Source organism: Cnephaeus nilssonii, assembly GCF_951640355.1.
Source record: "Cnephaeus nilssonii genome assembly, chromosome: 11".
Taxonomy (NCBI): Eukaryota; Metazoa; Chordata; class Mammalia; order Chiroptera; family Vespertilionidae; genus Cnephaeus; species Cnephaeus nilssonii.
The window spans coordinates 75,027,378-75,043,454 of NC_137082.1; the positions used below are offsets into that span (position 1 = coordinate 75,027,378).

Consider the following 16,077-nt stretch of genomic DNA (forward strand, 5'->3'; position numbering starts at 1 on the left):
CATGCCGGGAGTTGTAGTGCTCGGCGCTGAGGCCGCGGTAGCGGCGAAGGGCGGCCCGGGCTGCCCCGCGAAGAGGAGTTCCGCGGGGCGTTCGTTCCCCCGGGCCCGGCTAGAGCTTCACTCCAACCCGCCGGGACTCGGCGACGCCTCCGCCGGGACCCTCCCGCCCCGCCACGGCCGGACGCGCAGGCGGGGGCGGGCCTCTGCGCCCAGCGGCCAATGGGGACGGCGCCTGGCGTCCGGGGCGGGGCGGCCCCGGCCCGACGCCCCGAGTGGCGGTTGTTTCAAGATGGCGGACGCGGCGCGCCCCTCCCGCCCCGGCGCCGCGGCGTTCTGGAGCCGAGACTGTATCCTTTACCCGCCTGGCAGGGGGCGCCGGCGCCCTCCCGGGGCGGGGACGAGACCTGGAGCAGTCGCGTGGGACTCGGCGGAGGGAGAGGCGCGGCGCTCACCCCGGGGGCGGGGCCGGGCGGTCCAGGCGCCGGGCTTCTCGCCTGGCTGGGGAATTCGGTGGCACTGCGCCCGATCGTGTGGCCAGGCTGGGGTTCCCGGTGTGGGGCTGAATACAGATGTTTCCCGGCCCTGCTTGGCGGTGAGCTCTGGGACGATGGCCTGCAGTCGTGCCCTGCCTGGGGCTGGGAGGACACAGCCCTCGGTGACCTCGGGCCAGCTGTGCGTAGCGAGCTTGTGGCGCAGGGAAGGGTGTTGGTGACCAGGGGGCCTTTTTGTCTTGTCTTAGCCTTGTCCCTAGTCTCCGCTGTTGAGGAGGATGTCAGGGTCCTGTTGGATTCTAGGCCTGTCAGTGATGATTGATTTTCACACTGGGACTTCCCTAGAGGTGTGGGGCTTGCTTTCCGCGGAGGCTTGGTCTGGTGGCGCTGGCCGTGGAATAAGCTGCACATCATCGTGCCTGGATGTAGTGTGATCTACACATAGTTTGCAGGATTAAAGTTCCTGGATTGTTTGGGCTTTTACTTTTGTGATGGTCTTCCCCCATAGATACATCATCAGTGGCTGTGATGAGATGTGGGACCTAAGTGGTTCTTTCCCTGGGTTGGGTAGACTGTTCCAAGCCGAGCTTTGGTCCTGATCATTTACTCCGAGTTCGTTAGAAGAGTGTTACTTGGAAAGCAAGGCAATCCGTGCATGGGGTGCCTGCGGAGGCGAGTGGTTTTATCTGTTTGCTTGGACTGGTGATAGCATCGTTAGAGGCATTGCTGTTAACTTCGTGTATTCTTTGCACATTCCACTGAGCGCCCAGTGAAACTTACAAAATGATGTGATCAGTTCCCCTTATTTGAGTTACTAGGATTAACAAGGCGTATTTTTGCATTCCGTGCTCTTCAGTGCTTAGTGTTTACCACTTGTCTCAGATAGGTTAGTGAGACTCAAAGTTGTACACGCACTGTGGATGAAAGCACACTAGCGCACGGTGCAAATTAAGTATTTTTCCTTCACCTGTCAATAAGGATGCAAAGAGTATGTGCATTGAGAACTGAGCTGAATTAAGAAGTCAGGAAACTGGGATGAGTCTTTTTCTCTTGAAACACGGCCTCTGCAATGACAATTTTGTGATAGAGGAGATATTTGAAGTTTATTAACTTATAATGTGCTTCTTCAGTTTAATCACATTAATCACCACATATGACCAATGGTGCAGTTCTGATGTAGAGTAAATGGTTTTGGGGGAAAGGGAGACAATCTGTTACAGTGGTACTGATTAAGTTAATAGGTATGTAAGTGAATCTATGTTCTTGGACTCAGCAACCCTCTACTCTCACTTAATTCATGTAGTCCTATCGCTCCCCTTTTCATATAGAAGTTACATATCTTCCCTTTTCTCTTAAATTCTCCCTTACTCTAAATATTTATATAAAATACTATATAAATTGAACATAAAGCATTGAAATTGTATGGGGAAATGATGGTGATTACATTCTATGGAAATTCAGGTATTTGAAAGGGATTTCAAGTTTATCAGTATCATATGTTTCCCCCAGCCTATCTAACATTTAGTCTCAAATATTTTCATTTCATATTTCCATAGGACTTAAAAGCAATATCAAATGTGAATGTGTTACTGATTTTCACTAAAAAAGCATTAGCGATAGTTACGAATCATTTGGTTTAGTGATGTGTCTTTGTATCTTAATCTCTTCTTGTCACAGACTTCCCAGACCACCCCAAAAACTTTATAGTAGAACTTTCAATAGAAAAAAACTAAAAAGTATGTATCTGTAATCTGGAATTGTTTTCTCACTATTGAAAGATTGTTCAGTGCTTCCCCTAAACAACTAGAGAAGTGTGATTGAGAGATTTCCCATCCTAGATGTTTCCATCATGTGAGAACAGATCATCTGTGACTGAATGTCATCTTTTTCTTTAATGTTGAATTATGCATCTCCTGCACAATATGGTTCAGCAGTGCTGTTTTGTACAAGGTGTGTCTTTGTACCCAATGTGTAAACAATGGACATGCCATGTTAACTATGTGTTAAATCTGCAAGTAAAATTATGCCTCTTCAGCCATAAACTGTTTTCCTGCTTTGTTATAGTTCCTGGTAATATCAGAAGTTAGTGTTTCTGCAGTATTTAAATTTGATTGCTTAAATGCTCTCAAGTGTACTATCATTAACCGTATTAGTAACTTGATATTAAATATGAACTATAAGAGACCTGGTCAAAACTTTTCAGTATCTATAATGCTTGCCATTGACTTTCAATTACAAATAGACAAAGACATAATGTTTATTCTTAAAATAATATACAGGCATACCTTGGAGATATTGTGGGTGCGGTTCTAGACCCACTGAGCATTGCAATAAAGCCAGTTGTAATCTTTTTTTCTGGAGGAGGGCCTTACCTTCAGTTTGTTAGAAAAGTGCAATATCTATGAAGCACAATAGAATGAAGTGCAATAAAATGTGGTATGCCTGTATTAACTAGGAAAGTCATGTGGTCAGTAATAATTACATATGTGTACATATGTTGCTGGTTAATGATTCAGGCTCAAAGGTTAGAGTAGAGTGGACAGTACTAAGTTTATTTCCTTCAGGTCCTGGTGATCTGGGATGGACAGGTTGTTTCCCCTCTACCACTTCTGCCTTGGATTTCTAACTACTGCATTAATTCTGTGATTTGATATCAGCATTAAGGATGCTTTCTAATTTGCTGTACGTGTCTTATTGAGGTGCTTCTAAAGAAACCAAAGTAGAATTATAAGGTGGCATATAGAACCCAGTACGTGGTCTGATATGAGTTTGTTATATATTTTGTTTTGTTTTGTTTTTACTTTCCCATAGCTGTATGCTTGTTGGGAATCTCTGTATTTGAAGAAGGTAAATATTTGGGTTCTTAAGATGAAGATAGGTTAGAAATTATTAGAAAAGATAGGTAGGATGGAGGCAATTTCAAATATGTTTAGTCTTATTTAAAAAAAAAAACTTTGGTTAAGGTCAGTTTATTTAGCATTTTCTATATTGAAACCAAATTTATCATGGATGTAGCTAATGGGTTTTACGTGAATATTTTGAATGAGTTAAGCAAAGAATGATAACACTAAAGCTTTTTGGACAATGCCTCATAAAATTAAATATCTGTTTCAGTCTTTACTATGACCCAGGCATTCTCTGATGTTTGCAGATACAACATTGAGCAAAAGATGAAAATCTTCACCTGCTTAGTGCTTCCATTTTAGTGATATGAAATGAGTAAAATATCTAAGATAATGGAGAAAAATAAAGCTGGAAAGGGCTAGCTATTATGGGTTGTTATTGTTTTTTGGTCTCTGTTTTTATGCCAATATCACACTGTTTTGATTATTATAACTTTGTAATATAGTTTAAAATCAGAAAGTGTTATGTCTCTAGCTTTGTTCTTTTTTCTCAAGGTTGTGGCTATTCGAGGTCTTTTGAGGTTCCTTACAAATTTTAGGATTGTTATGCCATTGGAATTTTGATAAGGATTGCATTAAATCCATAGATGGCTTTGGGTAGTATGGATATTTTTAACAATATTCTTCTAATCCATGAGTATGAAATATCTTTCCATTTATTTTGTGTCTTCTTCAACTTCTTTTATCAACATCTTATAATTTTCAGTGTACTGGTCTTTCACCTCCTTAATTAAATTTATTTCTAGGTTGGTTTTTTTTTTATGGGATTGCTTTCTTAATTTCTGTGGCATTTCATTCTTAATTTATAGAAACGAAGTAGAATTTTGATTATCGATTTTATATCCTGCAACTTTACTGATTTCGTTCAGTAGTTTTAACAGTTTTTAAGTGGAGTCTTTATAATGTCATCTGCAAATAGAAGCTTGTGGAAGGTCTCTACAGTTTTTTGTTTGTTTTCTTTTTTTTAAAAAAATATATTTTATTGATTTTTTACAGAGAGGAAGAGAGAGGGATAGAGAGTTAGAAACATCGATGAGAGAAACATCGATCAGCTGCCTCTTGCACACCCGCTACTGGGGATGTGCCTGCAACCAAGGTACATGCCCTTGACCTGAATCGAACCTGGGACCCTTGAGTCCACAGGCTGACGCTCTATCCACTGAGCCAAACCGGGTTCGGCTGTTTGTTTTCATTTAAAAGAAAACATATTTTTATTGATTTCAGAGAGTGGAAGGAAGAGGGAGAGAGATAGAAACATAATGATGAGAGAGAATCATTGATCGGCTGCCTCCGGCACACCCCCTACTGGGGATCAAGCCTGCAACCTGGGCATGTGCCCTGACTGGGAATCGAACGCTGACCTCCTGGTTCATAGGTTGATGCTCAACCACTGAGCCAGAATGGCTGGGCTGTTTGTTTGTTTTCTTAGGAAACAAAGTTATTAGTTGACAGTAAGGATGAAGAAGTGGTGTTAGATTTGAGCAAAGAGGAAACTATAATACACTTGGTGAGCTTCCAAATCACTGTGCGGCTGAATAGGGTAGTTGGTTTTTCCAGTTGTGAGCAAGTTTATTTGTGCATGATCTAGGGAAATGTAGTAGTCTTTTTTCCAGTTAGTCCATAGGTCATCCTTGGAGAATAATCTGCTCATCCATCATTATTGTATCTTCTAATTGAAGACAGTGTCATATGGAACAATTCCTGAATCATCTTGGATTTTTCCCCCTGGGTTCTTTATTCCCTATGTATATTTCCAACAGTAAATAATTAAATATGTATTGAGCACCTACTGTGTGTGCTAGTCCCAAGATATATACATATCTATATCTATATCTATATCTATATCTATATCTATATCTATATCTATATCTATATCTATATCTATATCTATATCTATATCTATATAAAGAATCAGTTTTTGCTGTCAAATAGAGCCTGCACAATTTCATTTTGTAAGGTCTTTTATAGCTTGGATGTTAGTGAGTCTATAAATTCTCTCGCTGCTCCTGTGTTAGTTGCTCTCAGTTTTCTAGGAGTGGTGCTGTCTAATTTTTGTATGCTTACTTGTCTTATGTGCCTCTTAAAATACCAGCTCCATCCCTGAGATTTGAGGGAATTTGAAGTTTAGGGGCACTAGTTATCAGCCAAAACCTTGAAGCTGTGAGAGTGTATATGCTGCTCTGGAAAGCGATTAGAAACCAGCTGGCAGCTCAAGCAGTAGACATCATCTTTGCATTCCCAAATTCCTATAGGGATCATAGGCATATCTAATCAGCATTTTCTGAAAAGACTCCATTACTAAGGTTGATCATGAGCTGAAATACATGGACTTTTGGAACATGTTACTAAATCTACTGTTTTATTCCATCCTTTGCCTGGAAGGAAATAGCTCATAATTGATTTGTCTGGAAATCTTGGAAAAGAAAACATTTTATCAAAGAACGGAGAATTTTGGAATGTTCTAGGTCATTGAAAAGTTCAGATGCTTCTTTCCGGCAAGTGTTATCAAACTGTACATATATCTAGATATGTACAGATTTATATATAGTTCTGATTAAAATTTTGTTTCTGGAAGAATGCTTTTTTATTGTAATGGTTATCTTCTAAAGCAGTGTTAGGATCTTAGTAGCCATTCTAAATTTCTCCTCTTAAAATTAACAATACTGTAGTTCTTTTTGTCTTGAATTTCTTCCACTTGTTAAATAGTAGGACCTCGTGGGACATTTCATATATGCACTACGAAGAATAGAAAATGCCTTTGTGTTTGTATGATTGACTTGCCCTCAAACAGTGTTTGTTTTTCAAAGATAAAGCTCATTTTGAAATTATTTATTCATGCCTAGAATAACTTGTCAGTTTTCCAGTAATGAGTGAACTGGAGCACTGAACTCTTGGTTTACAAAGGCAATGAAATGAAAGCACAGCAGAATTTATAGTATAGGATCTCACTTGGGAATAAGCATGAATAAAAGTTTTATAGAACAAGGCCTTCCAAAACTTTTATAAAATATACTAGTGTTCCCGTTGCAGAAGAATCCTGCAATAGGGTTTCCTGCTGCACTCTACCTCGCCCCGCCTGCTCTCCTCCCTTTTCCCCCGACCCGCCTTCTCCACCAGCCCGCCCGCTCTCCTTCCTTCTCCCCCGCCCTGCCTCCACTCCTCCCTTCTCCTCCCTCTGGCTTGCTTGCTTCTCCGCAGCTTTGCTCCCTTCTGCAGCTCTTGGCTTCTTTCTACGCTGTCTTGATATGCAAATTAACTGCCATCTTGGTTGGGGTAATTTGCATACTCGTCCTGATTGGCTGGTGGGCGTGGCTTGGCTGGTGGGCGTGGTTTGGGCATAGTGAAGGTGCAGTCAATTTGCATATTTGTCTATTATTCGGTAGGATAGTTGTGACTATATAAAAATGAACTTTAAAATAATATTAACTTTGCTGCATTAATTCAATTACTTTGCTTTCTAGTGTTACTTTTAAAAACTAGTTATAAATTCCAAGGTCAAATAGAAATTACAAATTATAACAAAAGTACAGAACTGAAGCAGCATTTGGATAATGGCAAATCTTCCCTAGTATTTTCCTTCATGTCTTCTGCATAGTTTCTGATGAAGAACAATCAGTAGTATATGTTCCAGGTATGATTTCTATGTTAATTTGTTAAGCTTCATTTGCTTCTTAAGTGTTAAGAGAAAGATGAAACATTAGTATAACTTTGCAGTGATAACTGAATGTGGAACAGTTCATTAGAACCTAAAATAAAATAAAAAATTAAAGAAACCCTATTAGAGTTCAAAACACTGCCTTATACTCTATGTATTAGGGAGCAAGAGATTTTCTTCTTCTTATTATTTTTTTTTTACAAATAAGAGCCTAAATTTAATATTTCAAATAAAAGTGTGGAAACTTCTTGACATAAAGTTTATGCGATAGACTTTTTAAAGTTTACTGGTTATTACAGATGAGTAGTAAAACTGGACTATTGAAAGTACCCCAATTATGTGACAAATCAGGTCTTTAATTGCCCTAAGTGAGTGTATTTGTGGCATGTTTTAATTTGTTGGTTTCAATATGACATATGAATGTGCCAGCACCTTTTAAAAATATTTCAGTTGAATCTTAATATATTCAAAACATAATTTTTTCATGATTCATTATTAAGAAGGCCTTAAGATGAAGTAAGAGTTTTCCATATCACATCATATAAAATAGAGGATATCAATGAAGAGGTTGATTGGGGTGGGGGGAGCTTAAGAGAATGAGAAGATATAATTTTGAAATCTTCTTTGATGCAATTCCTTAGGGATCTCTACAGAAGGAAATATCAGATCAAGACACAAGTCGATGAGTCCAAAAGCTAATGTTAAACTTAAGACTTCCAAGGTGACTGCTGCTTCAATCTCCATGGAGTCTTTAAAAGGTGCAGGAGATTCCGTAAATGAACAGGTCAGTAATTTATTTGTTTTGTTCTCATTCTACAATTTTTTATAAATGTTGGTCAGTTACTAATTTTTCTTTGTGCACTGTCAATTGATGGCTGTTGGTGCCAATTCAATGCCAACAGGAATTCCTGATTTGGGTTGCAATGAAGAAGAAAACAATAGTGTGAAACAGCTCAGTTGCGATACATCAGAGCTATGAAAACAGCATGGCTGTGGAACAGCTCAATAGAGTTACAGCTCAGTTAGAAGCAGCATGCCTGTGAAGAGGTAGTGGGCAGGGTGGCCCTGGGGTGAGGCCCTTTTGGGTGAGGCCCTTTTAGGCTAGGCAGTTCTGCTCTATTCTGGTCTTTTCTACCTGCTTAGGTCCACTTCACCCTGCGCCAGTCATCTCTGCTCTACTCTGCTCTCGTTAGTCATCTTTGGGGTTTCACCTCCAGCCTGAGAAATGCAGTTTTCAATCTTAGGTGGAAATGGAAAGTGCATTCCCAGAGCCAGAAGGGAGCTGATTTAAAATGACTGAAGTCCCCACCCTGATCCCTGATTGGTCTGTCTTCATGCAAATGAGGACTCCAAATACTCTCAGTATTGGTCCAAAAATACTGTCCTGATTGGTTAGGATGGAGCTGCTCTATTGGGTGGTGAAGCTGTTGAAGGTAAACTAGGTCATTCGAGTAAGCCTGGGAAGCTTCAGCCCACTTGGTTAAAATACGATTCCAGGAACTCCTCTATGAGGGGTGGCTCAGATGGCAGAAACTCAGTGCAGGAAGGCAGTTCAGTGAAGGAAGTAGGAAGCTTAGTGCAGGCTTCTCCCTGAAGTGCAGTTTGTATGAGAGGCCCCTGTTCAGAAATGACTGCTAGGCTCTGCCTTTTTGTTTGTTATTGTTTTTAATTTAAGCTCAGTTAAGCCACCATGAGTTCTTCTTGATAGGGTATCTTCTTTCTCAGGGACCACATGACCAGTAACTGATTGATGTATGTAGGTAGAAGAGTCCTTGAACATTAGATGATCTATACGAATTCTGAAAGCTACAGAGGATTCTTGGATGTTTTGATGATGCTTGGTATGAATATAAAGTGTTTAGCTCCAAAATATTTGGGCTTGCTTTAAATCTTAATTAAGAAAATGTATTATCTTGGTATGTCTCAAAAGACCTACATTCTGATCTGTGTGGAGTTAGTAAATCAAATCCACAGCAACTGTATTTTGGTTAGGTGTCCTTTATGATTTCTGTTCATTTGAATTTGTTAGTTAATGATGAACAAGCCCTAAAATATAAGAAAGATGTTTTTATTAAAAGAAAATTAGCCTGCATTATTATTGTTGTTGTTGTTATTTTCTTCACTTGGAAAATAATATCATAAAGACTTTTTCTGTAAAGAGCCAGATAGTAAATACATTATCCTTTATGAGCCACATTGTGTCTGTTTCAAGTATTCAGCTCTGCTACTGTCACGTGAATAGAGCCATATAGGAATCAGTGTGTAAATGAATGTGCATGGCTGCATTTTAATGAGCAGGGTGGGCCAGATTTGGCTTGTAGCTGTTGTTTACCGACCACTGTCCAAATATATTTGGTTTTTAAAGAATATTTAATTTTATAATTTTTTGAAACTTTATGTAAGTGAGCTTATACTTTATATTGTGTCTGATTTGCATTTTTACTCAATGTTATGTTCATGAGATTTATTTATGTTGTGTATAGTTATATTTCATTTTTTTCACTGATATTTCAGTTAGGGTTTAGTCATTTATTTTAACTGAAAATACTAAATACTTGCTACATTGGTGCTGAAGAACTGAAAAGGCAAAAAGAAAACACTCAGTTATCTCTAAGAAGCAGTTACCATTTCGAGGGCTGGGAGAACAGATGGAACAAGTTGGAATTATTAAAGCGTGGAAGCTTTTGAGGATGAACCCCTCAGAACTGGAACTTGGACTCTGGTGATGGGGAACCAGCCTGACTGCTGTCCCTGAGGAAACAAGATAAAGGAAGGCTGATTCGGTGAGGGCACGAAAAATTGCAAAATAGAATCAGCTGTTCATGCCAGGGCTGACAGGCAGAAAAGGAGGCAAATAGGAAGGAATGTGTCCTTTCTCTCTCTAACAACCCCTGGTCTCACTCTAGTTCTTCCAATTGGCAGAGTTTAACAGAGAGTCAGGTGGCAAAGAAGAAATGAGGTGTCCAGAGGCTCAGCCCCATTTGAAGATGCAAGTCAGTAGCATAGCAACCAGTACCTATGGAATTCCATTGAATAAATATACCACAGTGAAATCATTCTCTAGTGAATAAAACCTGATTCTCAGGTTTTTGCTGTTACCGATAAATACAATGCTGCTAAAATCTTTTGTTTGTTTTATATTTACTGCACCTGTACTGAAATGTCTTTTCATGGGTTATCAGCAGCTTCTCCCCATTGTAAATCCAGTGACATCATTTCACATTCTGTTAGTTTTTTCAGTCATTTGCACTGTTAACCCCACACTTTTCTTGAAACTTTTTCTTTTCTTTCCCCCACAATATATTATGCTTCCGATTCCTCTCTTGTTCTTTTAGACATACATTTTTTCTTGGATTTGTAGATGATTTTTTAAAACTAGTATTTTTCTTAATTTTAAGGAAAATTTTAAAACAAAAGTATAATGAAAATAATAAAAATCTAAACATCCTCCATAATATCATATAGCTAAATTTTAAATCTTGGTTTTTTTCCTGACTTGAGAGCCAGACCCACATTTCTGACTTTCTACCTAAACCAGTGATGGCGAACCTCTGACACGCGTGTCAGTGCCATTTCTGATGACACGCGGCCGCTGAGGCGGCCACATGCCGAGGATGAAACATTTATGTTATTTAAACTGTAAATATTGCGAAATAATGTTTTTTCCTCAAAGGGACACACTACCCGAGTTATGCTCAGTTTTTTGGAGAAGTTTGAAACACCAAGCTCAAAAGGTTGCCCATCACTGACCTAAACATTTCTATATGCATGTTCTCCTGGTATATTAAGTTGACCTGATGTATTTAAAACCAAACTTATTTTATTTTCTTACCATTCCTTTCTCATTTTCTCCTCCCCTCTCTTTCCTGTCTTTGGCTCTCAGTATTTCCATGTTTCAATTTAAGGGTCTTGGATTGTTCTTGACTACCAGAAATAATTGGACTGACCTATTTTGCGGTTGCATACATTTCAAGGATTATACTTCCTTCCTTTTACATGTTACCTCCAGTTCCTTGTGACTCCCCGAGTTTCATGGTTTAAAAATCCTGTTAGTGATGTTCAAGTACTAGGAGAATTTTTTGTAGCATGGGAGACAGGATAGTACAGTGGTTAAAGCACAGGCTCTGGAACCTGGTCTTGATCTGCTTCTTAATACTAGACAAGATACATATCCTCACTTTAAAATAAGAATAATACCTACCTAATAGCATTATTTGCAGAAATAAGATGGATTAATAAGTGTAAAGTACTTAGACTATTCCTGGCAAGCAGTAAGCACTAGATATTATTAGCTATTTAAGGATATTATTATTATTATTAATTACTCTTTGGCCTAGTACCCTTTGGAATGAACCTCGGTTATTGAGAGGCTAGAACAGGTGCAGCTGCTGCCAACCTTAGTTTTAAGCAGGGCTATGATGTAAGAAAGGTTCTCAGTATCTTCCATTAGGTGTTTTTTTCTGTGGCGCTCACCAAGGGAAAGTTGTTTTTTAAAATACTCCCTAGTATTTAAGCAGGGACATTCCTGCTTTGAGTTCTTTCTGTCTGCTTTTCTGTGTAAATTTCATGATGTCCCCTGGTGGCAGATAGTTCCTTAGCCTGTTTTGAGTTCATAGTCAGTTTTAAATGAAACAGGCCACTAGTGTTTCCACAAGATAAAAGATATCTAGGAAATTTCACCTCTGTACTTATTTTAAGAAATTTATTGAAAAGTCTTAAAATTGTTTTTAGTAAAGGTTAAACAAAAGGTTTTTTTCTGTTTCAGAATTTCTGCAAGGGAGGAATAAAGAGTGCATCATTAAAGGATTTATGTCTTGAAGACAAAAGACGCATTGCAAATTTAATTAAAGAACTGGCCAGGTGAGACAAACCTTATATGAGATGCATTGTTATATAAGAGAAAATTCAAGAACTTTAGAACACATGAATTTTATTTTCCTTTCTTGATTATATGCCATTATATAGTGTGTCAAAATTATATTTATATAAGTTTTAATTCAATGTAATATAATTTTTACTTTTTGTATTATTTTGAAATAATTTTAGGCTTATAGAAAATTTGAAAAAATATTGGGAAAAAGAGGAATGAGTAGTCTTTTGGGGAGGATGAAATGTTCTAAAATAATATTATGGTGATGTTTACAGAACTCTAAATATACTAAAAACCATTGAATTGTACCCTCTAATGATTGAACCTTATTATATGTAAGATATCTCAATAAATCTCATAAATGGTATGGAAGGCTTTTATACCTTTCACATAACTTTTTCTAAATTTATCACCCTGAATAAATCATCATGCAATTGTCAAAAATTAACATTGGTCCAATAATATTAATTACAGAGTATTCAGATTTCACCAGTTTTTTCACTAATATATTTTTTTCCTGCTCTAGTATCACATTTTGTGTTCAGTTTTCCTGTTTCCTTGGTCTCCTTCATGTGTGTCCTTGCCTTCCATGACTTCGATACTTTTGAAGAATACTGGTCAGCTATTTTGCAGTATTTGTTTCAATTTGGGTTTTTCAGGGTGTGTGTGATTATGTATGATATTAGCTGTAGAGTTTTTATAGATACTCTTTATAAAGTTGAGGGAGTTTTCTTATATTCCTACTTTTATAAGAGTTTTTGTTATGATTGTATGCTAGATTTTTTGGAACACTTTTTGTGCCTAAATTAATGTGAGATTATATATTTTCTTCTTTAACTGTTGATATGGTGGATTATACAAATTGATTTCTGAATGTTGACTTTGCTACCTGTAAAAATCTCAGTTTTTATCATAGTTTTTATACATTCCTAATTTTGATTTTCTTATTTTGTTTGGAATTTGTACATCAACGTTCATGAGAGGTATTGGACTGTAGTTTTCTTTTTCTTTTTTTTTTTTTTTTTGCTTAGTCTGGTTTTAGTATCATGGTAATACTAGACTTATAAAATGAATTGGGAAGAGTTCTATTTTCTAGAAGAAACTGTATAAAATTGGTTTATTCTTTTGTAAATATTTTATAGAATTCTCCAGTGAAATCATCTGGGCCTGGAGCTTTATTTTAAAAAGCTTTTTAATTACAAATTCAATTTTTTTTAATGGTTACAGGATTATTCAAGCTGTCTATTTTGTCTTGATTGAGTTTTGGGAGTTTGTGGTTTTTGGGAATTATCCCATTTTCCTAAGTTGTCAAATTTATGAACATGAAGTTGTCTGTGGTATTCCCTTATCTTTTTAATGACTGCAGGACCTATAGTGCTTCATTATGATATTATTGATTTGTACCTTCTCTCTTTTTTATTTTTGTCAGCCTTGTTAGGTTTATCAATTTTATTGATTTTTTTTCAAAGAAGCAGCTTTTTGTTTTATTGATTTTTCTCTATTTTTTTTCTGTCTTCAATTATATTGATTTTTGCTCTTATCTCTGCTATTTCCTTCTTTCTTTTGCTGTGGATTTATTTTGTTCTTTTTCTTACTATTTCTTAAAGTAGAAACTTAGAAACCATTCTCCTTTTAATGTAAGCATTTAGTGCTATAAACTTCTCTCTCATTATTGCTTTTAATGCTTCCCACATATTTGATTTTTGTATTTTCATTTTTATCCAGCCCTATGTATTTTTTAAATTTCCTTTGAGACTTCCTCTTTGACCCATGTATTATTTATTTAAAACTTTGTTGTGTAAAAGTTAAAGCAAATGGAGAAAGTTTCAGAAGATTTAGAAAACCTGTGTATTCCTATGATATATTCAAGTATAGCATACTTAAAGAATTTCCGCTATTATGAAGATGCACCAACATTATTTTAGGGGAGAAGTCAGAGTGCTTAGCACCAACACTGACCATTAGCAAGCATATTTTCAGAATAATATAATATTCAGTAGTTCTCAGCATAACGTACAAAACAAATAGCATGTTTTTCAATTATAGAGTGACATGCAATATAAAAGCAAATGAAAACTATACTTTTTTTTTTATGGTGCCTTTGAGGTGAAAAGCAATCTTACCAAAGCATTAGCCTTTTTTAAAAAACACATGGCCTTTAACAATGTTAGTGAGAAAAGTGTATATGTCTAAATTCTAAGACTGGCTTACCTGTATCTTACCTGTTCCATTGAGAATCTAGCTGTGAGGTCCGTTTTAGTCTTTATCTTTATTGGTACTATGTGTGAAAGTAGCAAAAAGACGTTTGTAAGATTTACTGATGTTACTAAACGAAAATAAATGTTAACCGAAGATATAAGTAAGATTTAAGAATTGGCTTAATAGGTTGGAAAATAGATTAATTCAAACACGATGTAAGATAATAGTGACAAGTGCAGGTTATTATATGCCTAAGAATAAAAATAAAATAGAAATTCACTTAAGAGAAAGATTTACTGGTTAGGCCTAGTACATTAAAAAAATATGCATGGTTCATAGTTCAATTTAGCCTGAATATGAATAAGCAATATGGTGCTATTTGGCAAGAAACCAAATAGATTTTAAAAAACAAAAAACCTAGTATGAGTTTTTAATAATCTGTAGATGCCTCCTTAAATAATCTATATATGCTCAGGGAACTTTTTTACTTGTGTTAACTACACTAATAAAAGAATGGAGTACACATACAAATTAATAGGCTAATGGAGAATAGATACTAGGGATTTTATGAATTATTTAGCTGGTGGAAGAGAGTGTAAAAGATGACTTGATATATGGACTTGAAGTAAATGATCACATTTTCCTGAGGTGTCTAGCATTGATTTACATTTGCAGAAGAAAAAGTGGAATATTGATTGATCATTTTTGGAGGCATAAGGATAGAGAGATTTCTTTTTGTTCAAAATTGCTGAATTAAGTGACCTCAGAAAGTCTTTAATAGTAAAATTAATGAATTGTTTGCATTGGTGGGAAAAGTAGTGTAATTTATGGGGACTTGAAAAATGAATGACTTTGCAAAATATTGTAGTTTTTGCTGAGAAATGGCGACTTCCTTACGTATGCATTTGCATTTTTAAAAAAAGGTTTTTTTACTGAGACTTTTTAAGATGGGGAGGGTACCGTAGACCAGCGATTTTCAACCAGTGTGCTGTGGCACACTGGTGTGCTGCAAGAATTTTTAAAACATGTAATATCGGACCATTTAGTCAGGGGCACTGACCTCTTTTCCCTTAGATTGTAATATTAAAAAATGACAACTGCCCTGGCCAGTGTGGCTCAGTTGGTTGGGCATCGTCCCCTGTACTCAAAGGTTGCAGGTTCTATTCTCAGTCAGGGCACATGCCCAGGTTGTGGACTCCATCCCCAGTAGGAGGTGTACAGGAGGCAACAGATCAATGTTTCCCTCTTACATAGATGTTTCTCTCTCCAAAATATATATATATTTTAAAAATATAACAACAGCCAATATAACAGTAGCTGTCTGGTATGACTGAATCAAAATTATACCTTTTTTTTTTTGTCAGATTGGCAAAAAATATATTTTTTGGTGTGCAGCAGAATTTTAGTAATTAGTTTGTATATACCTTGGATGAAAAAGGTTGAAAATCGCTGCCATAGACTAATGCACAAACTGTACTATAGCTTAGTTTTTAAAGGAAAAAAAGTTTTAAAATAATCTTGGCCACATTGCATTTTTTTGATGTATATGAGCCATATTCTAAGAAGCCTAAAAAAATCTCCACTATTTCTTGTCCTGTGCTCACACTGTCAGATAATGCATGGTTCCCCAGTGAATACTTGTGCACTAACTCATTTGAGGACTGGGTTCTTTTTTAGGCTCAGATACTGATTTTTCCCAAAGGACAGTTTGCTGTTTCTACTTGACATTCTCAGAAGAAAAATAGAAAGTGTAACATCATTAGTTTCCTATTGTAGAATAAGTAGATCATTATTATTTTATATTTATTCTGGTTTTTTAGTTTTTGTAACTAATTATTTTTTGTCATAATTAAATGTACATCTCAGTATAATAAAAAATTAAGACTTCAATTTTAAGACTTCAAAGATATTCAGTTCTTTCAGCACAATTTCTAGCCCAACCACCCAGCTCTAAGGGTA

General features: G+C 36.9%; 1 protein-coding gene across 4 annotated transcripts in view; it reads left to right on the forward strand.

The window, feature by feature from the left end:
- Position 1: 1 nt before the first annotated feature.
- KIAA1328 overlaps positions 2-16,077 on the forward strand; it is a gene marked incomplete at its 5' end in the record, with an annotated part of 160,341 nt that continues 144,265 nt past the window's right edge. Inside the window, 4 exons of one of the 4 annotated variants that reach the window (XM_079784464.1) lie at positions 2-347; positions 6,990-7,025; positions 7,691-7,833; positions 11,815-11,909. In XM_079784464.1, coding sequence (XP_079640590.1) covers positions 2-347; positions 6,990-7,025; positions 7,691-7,833; positions 11,815-11,909 — 620 coding nt within the window. Of the gene's footprint in view, positions 348-438; positions 673-4,534; positions 5,057-6,989; positions 7,026-7,690; positions 7,834-11,814; positions 11,910-16,077 lie in introns of those variants that run through there. The other 3 variants (XM_079784461.1, XM_079784463.1, XM_079784462.1) reach the window with 3 other exon arrangements.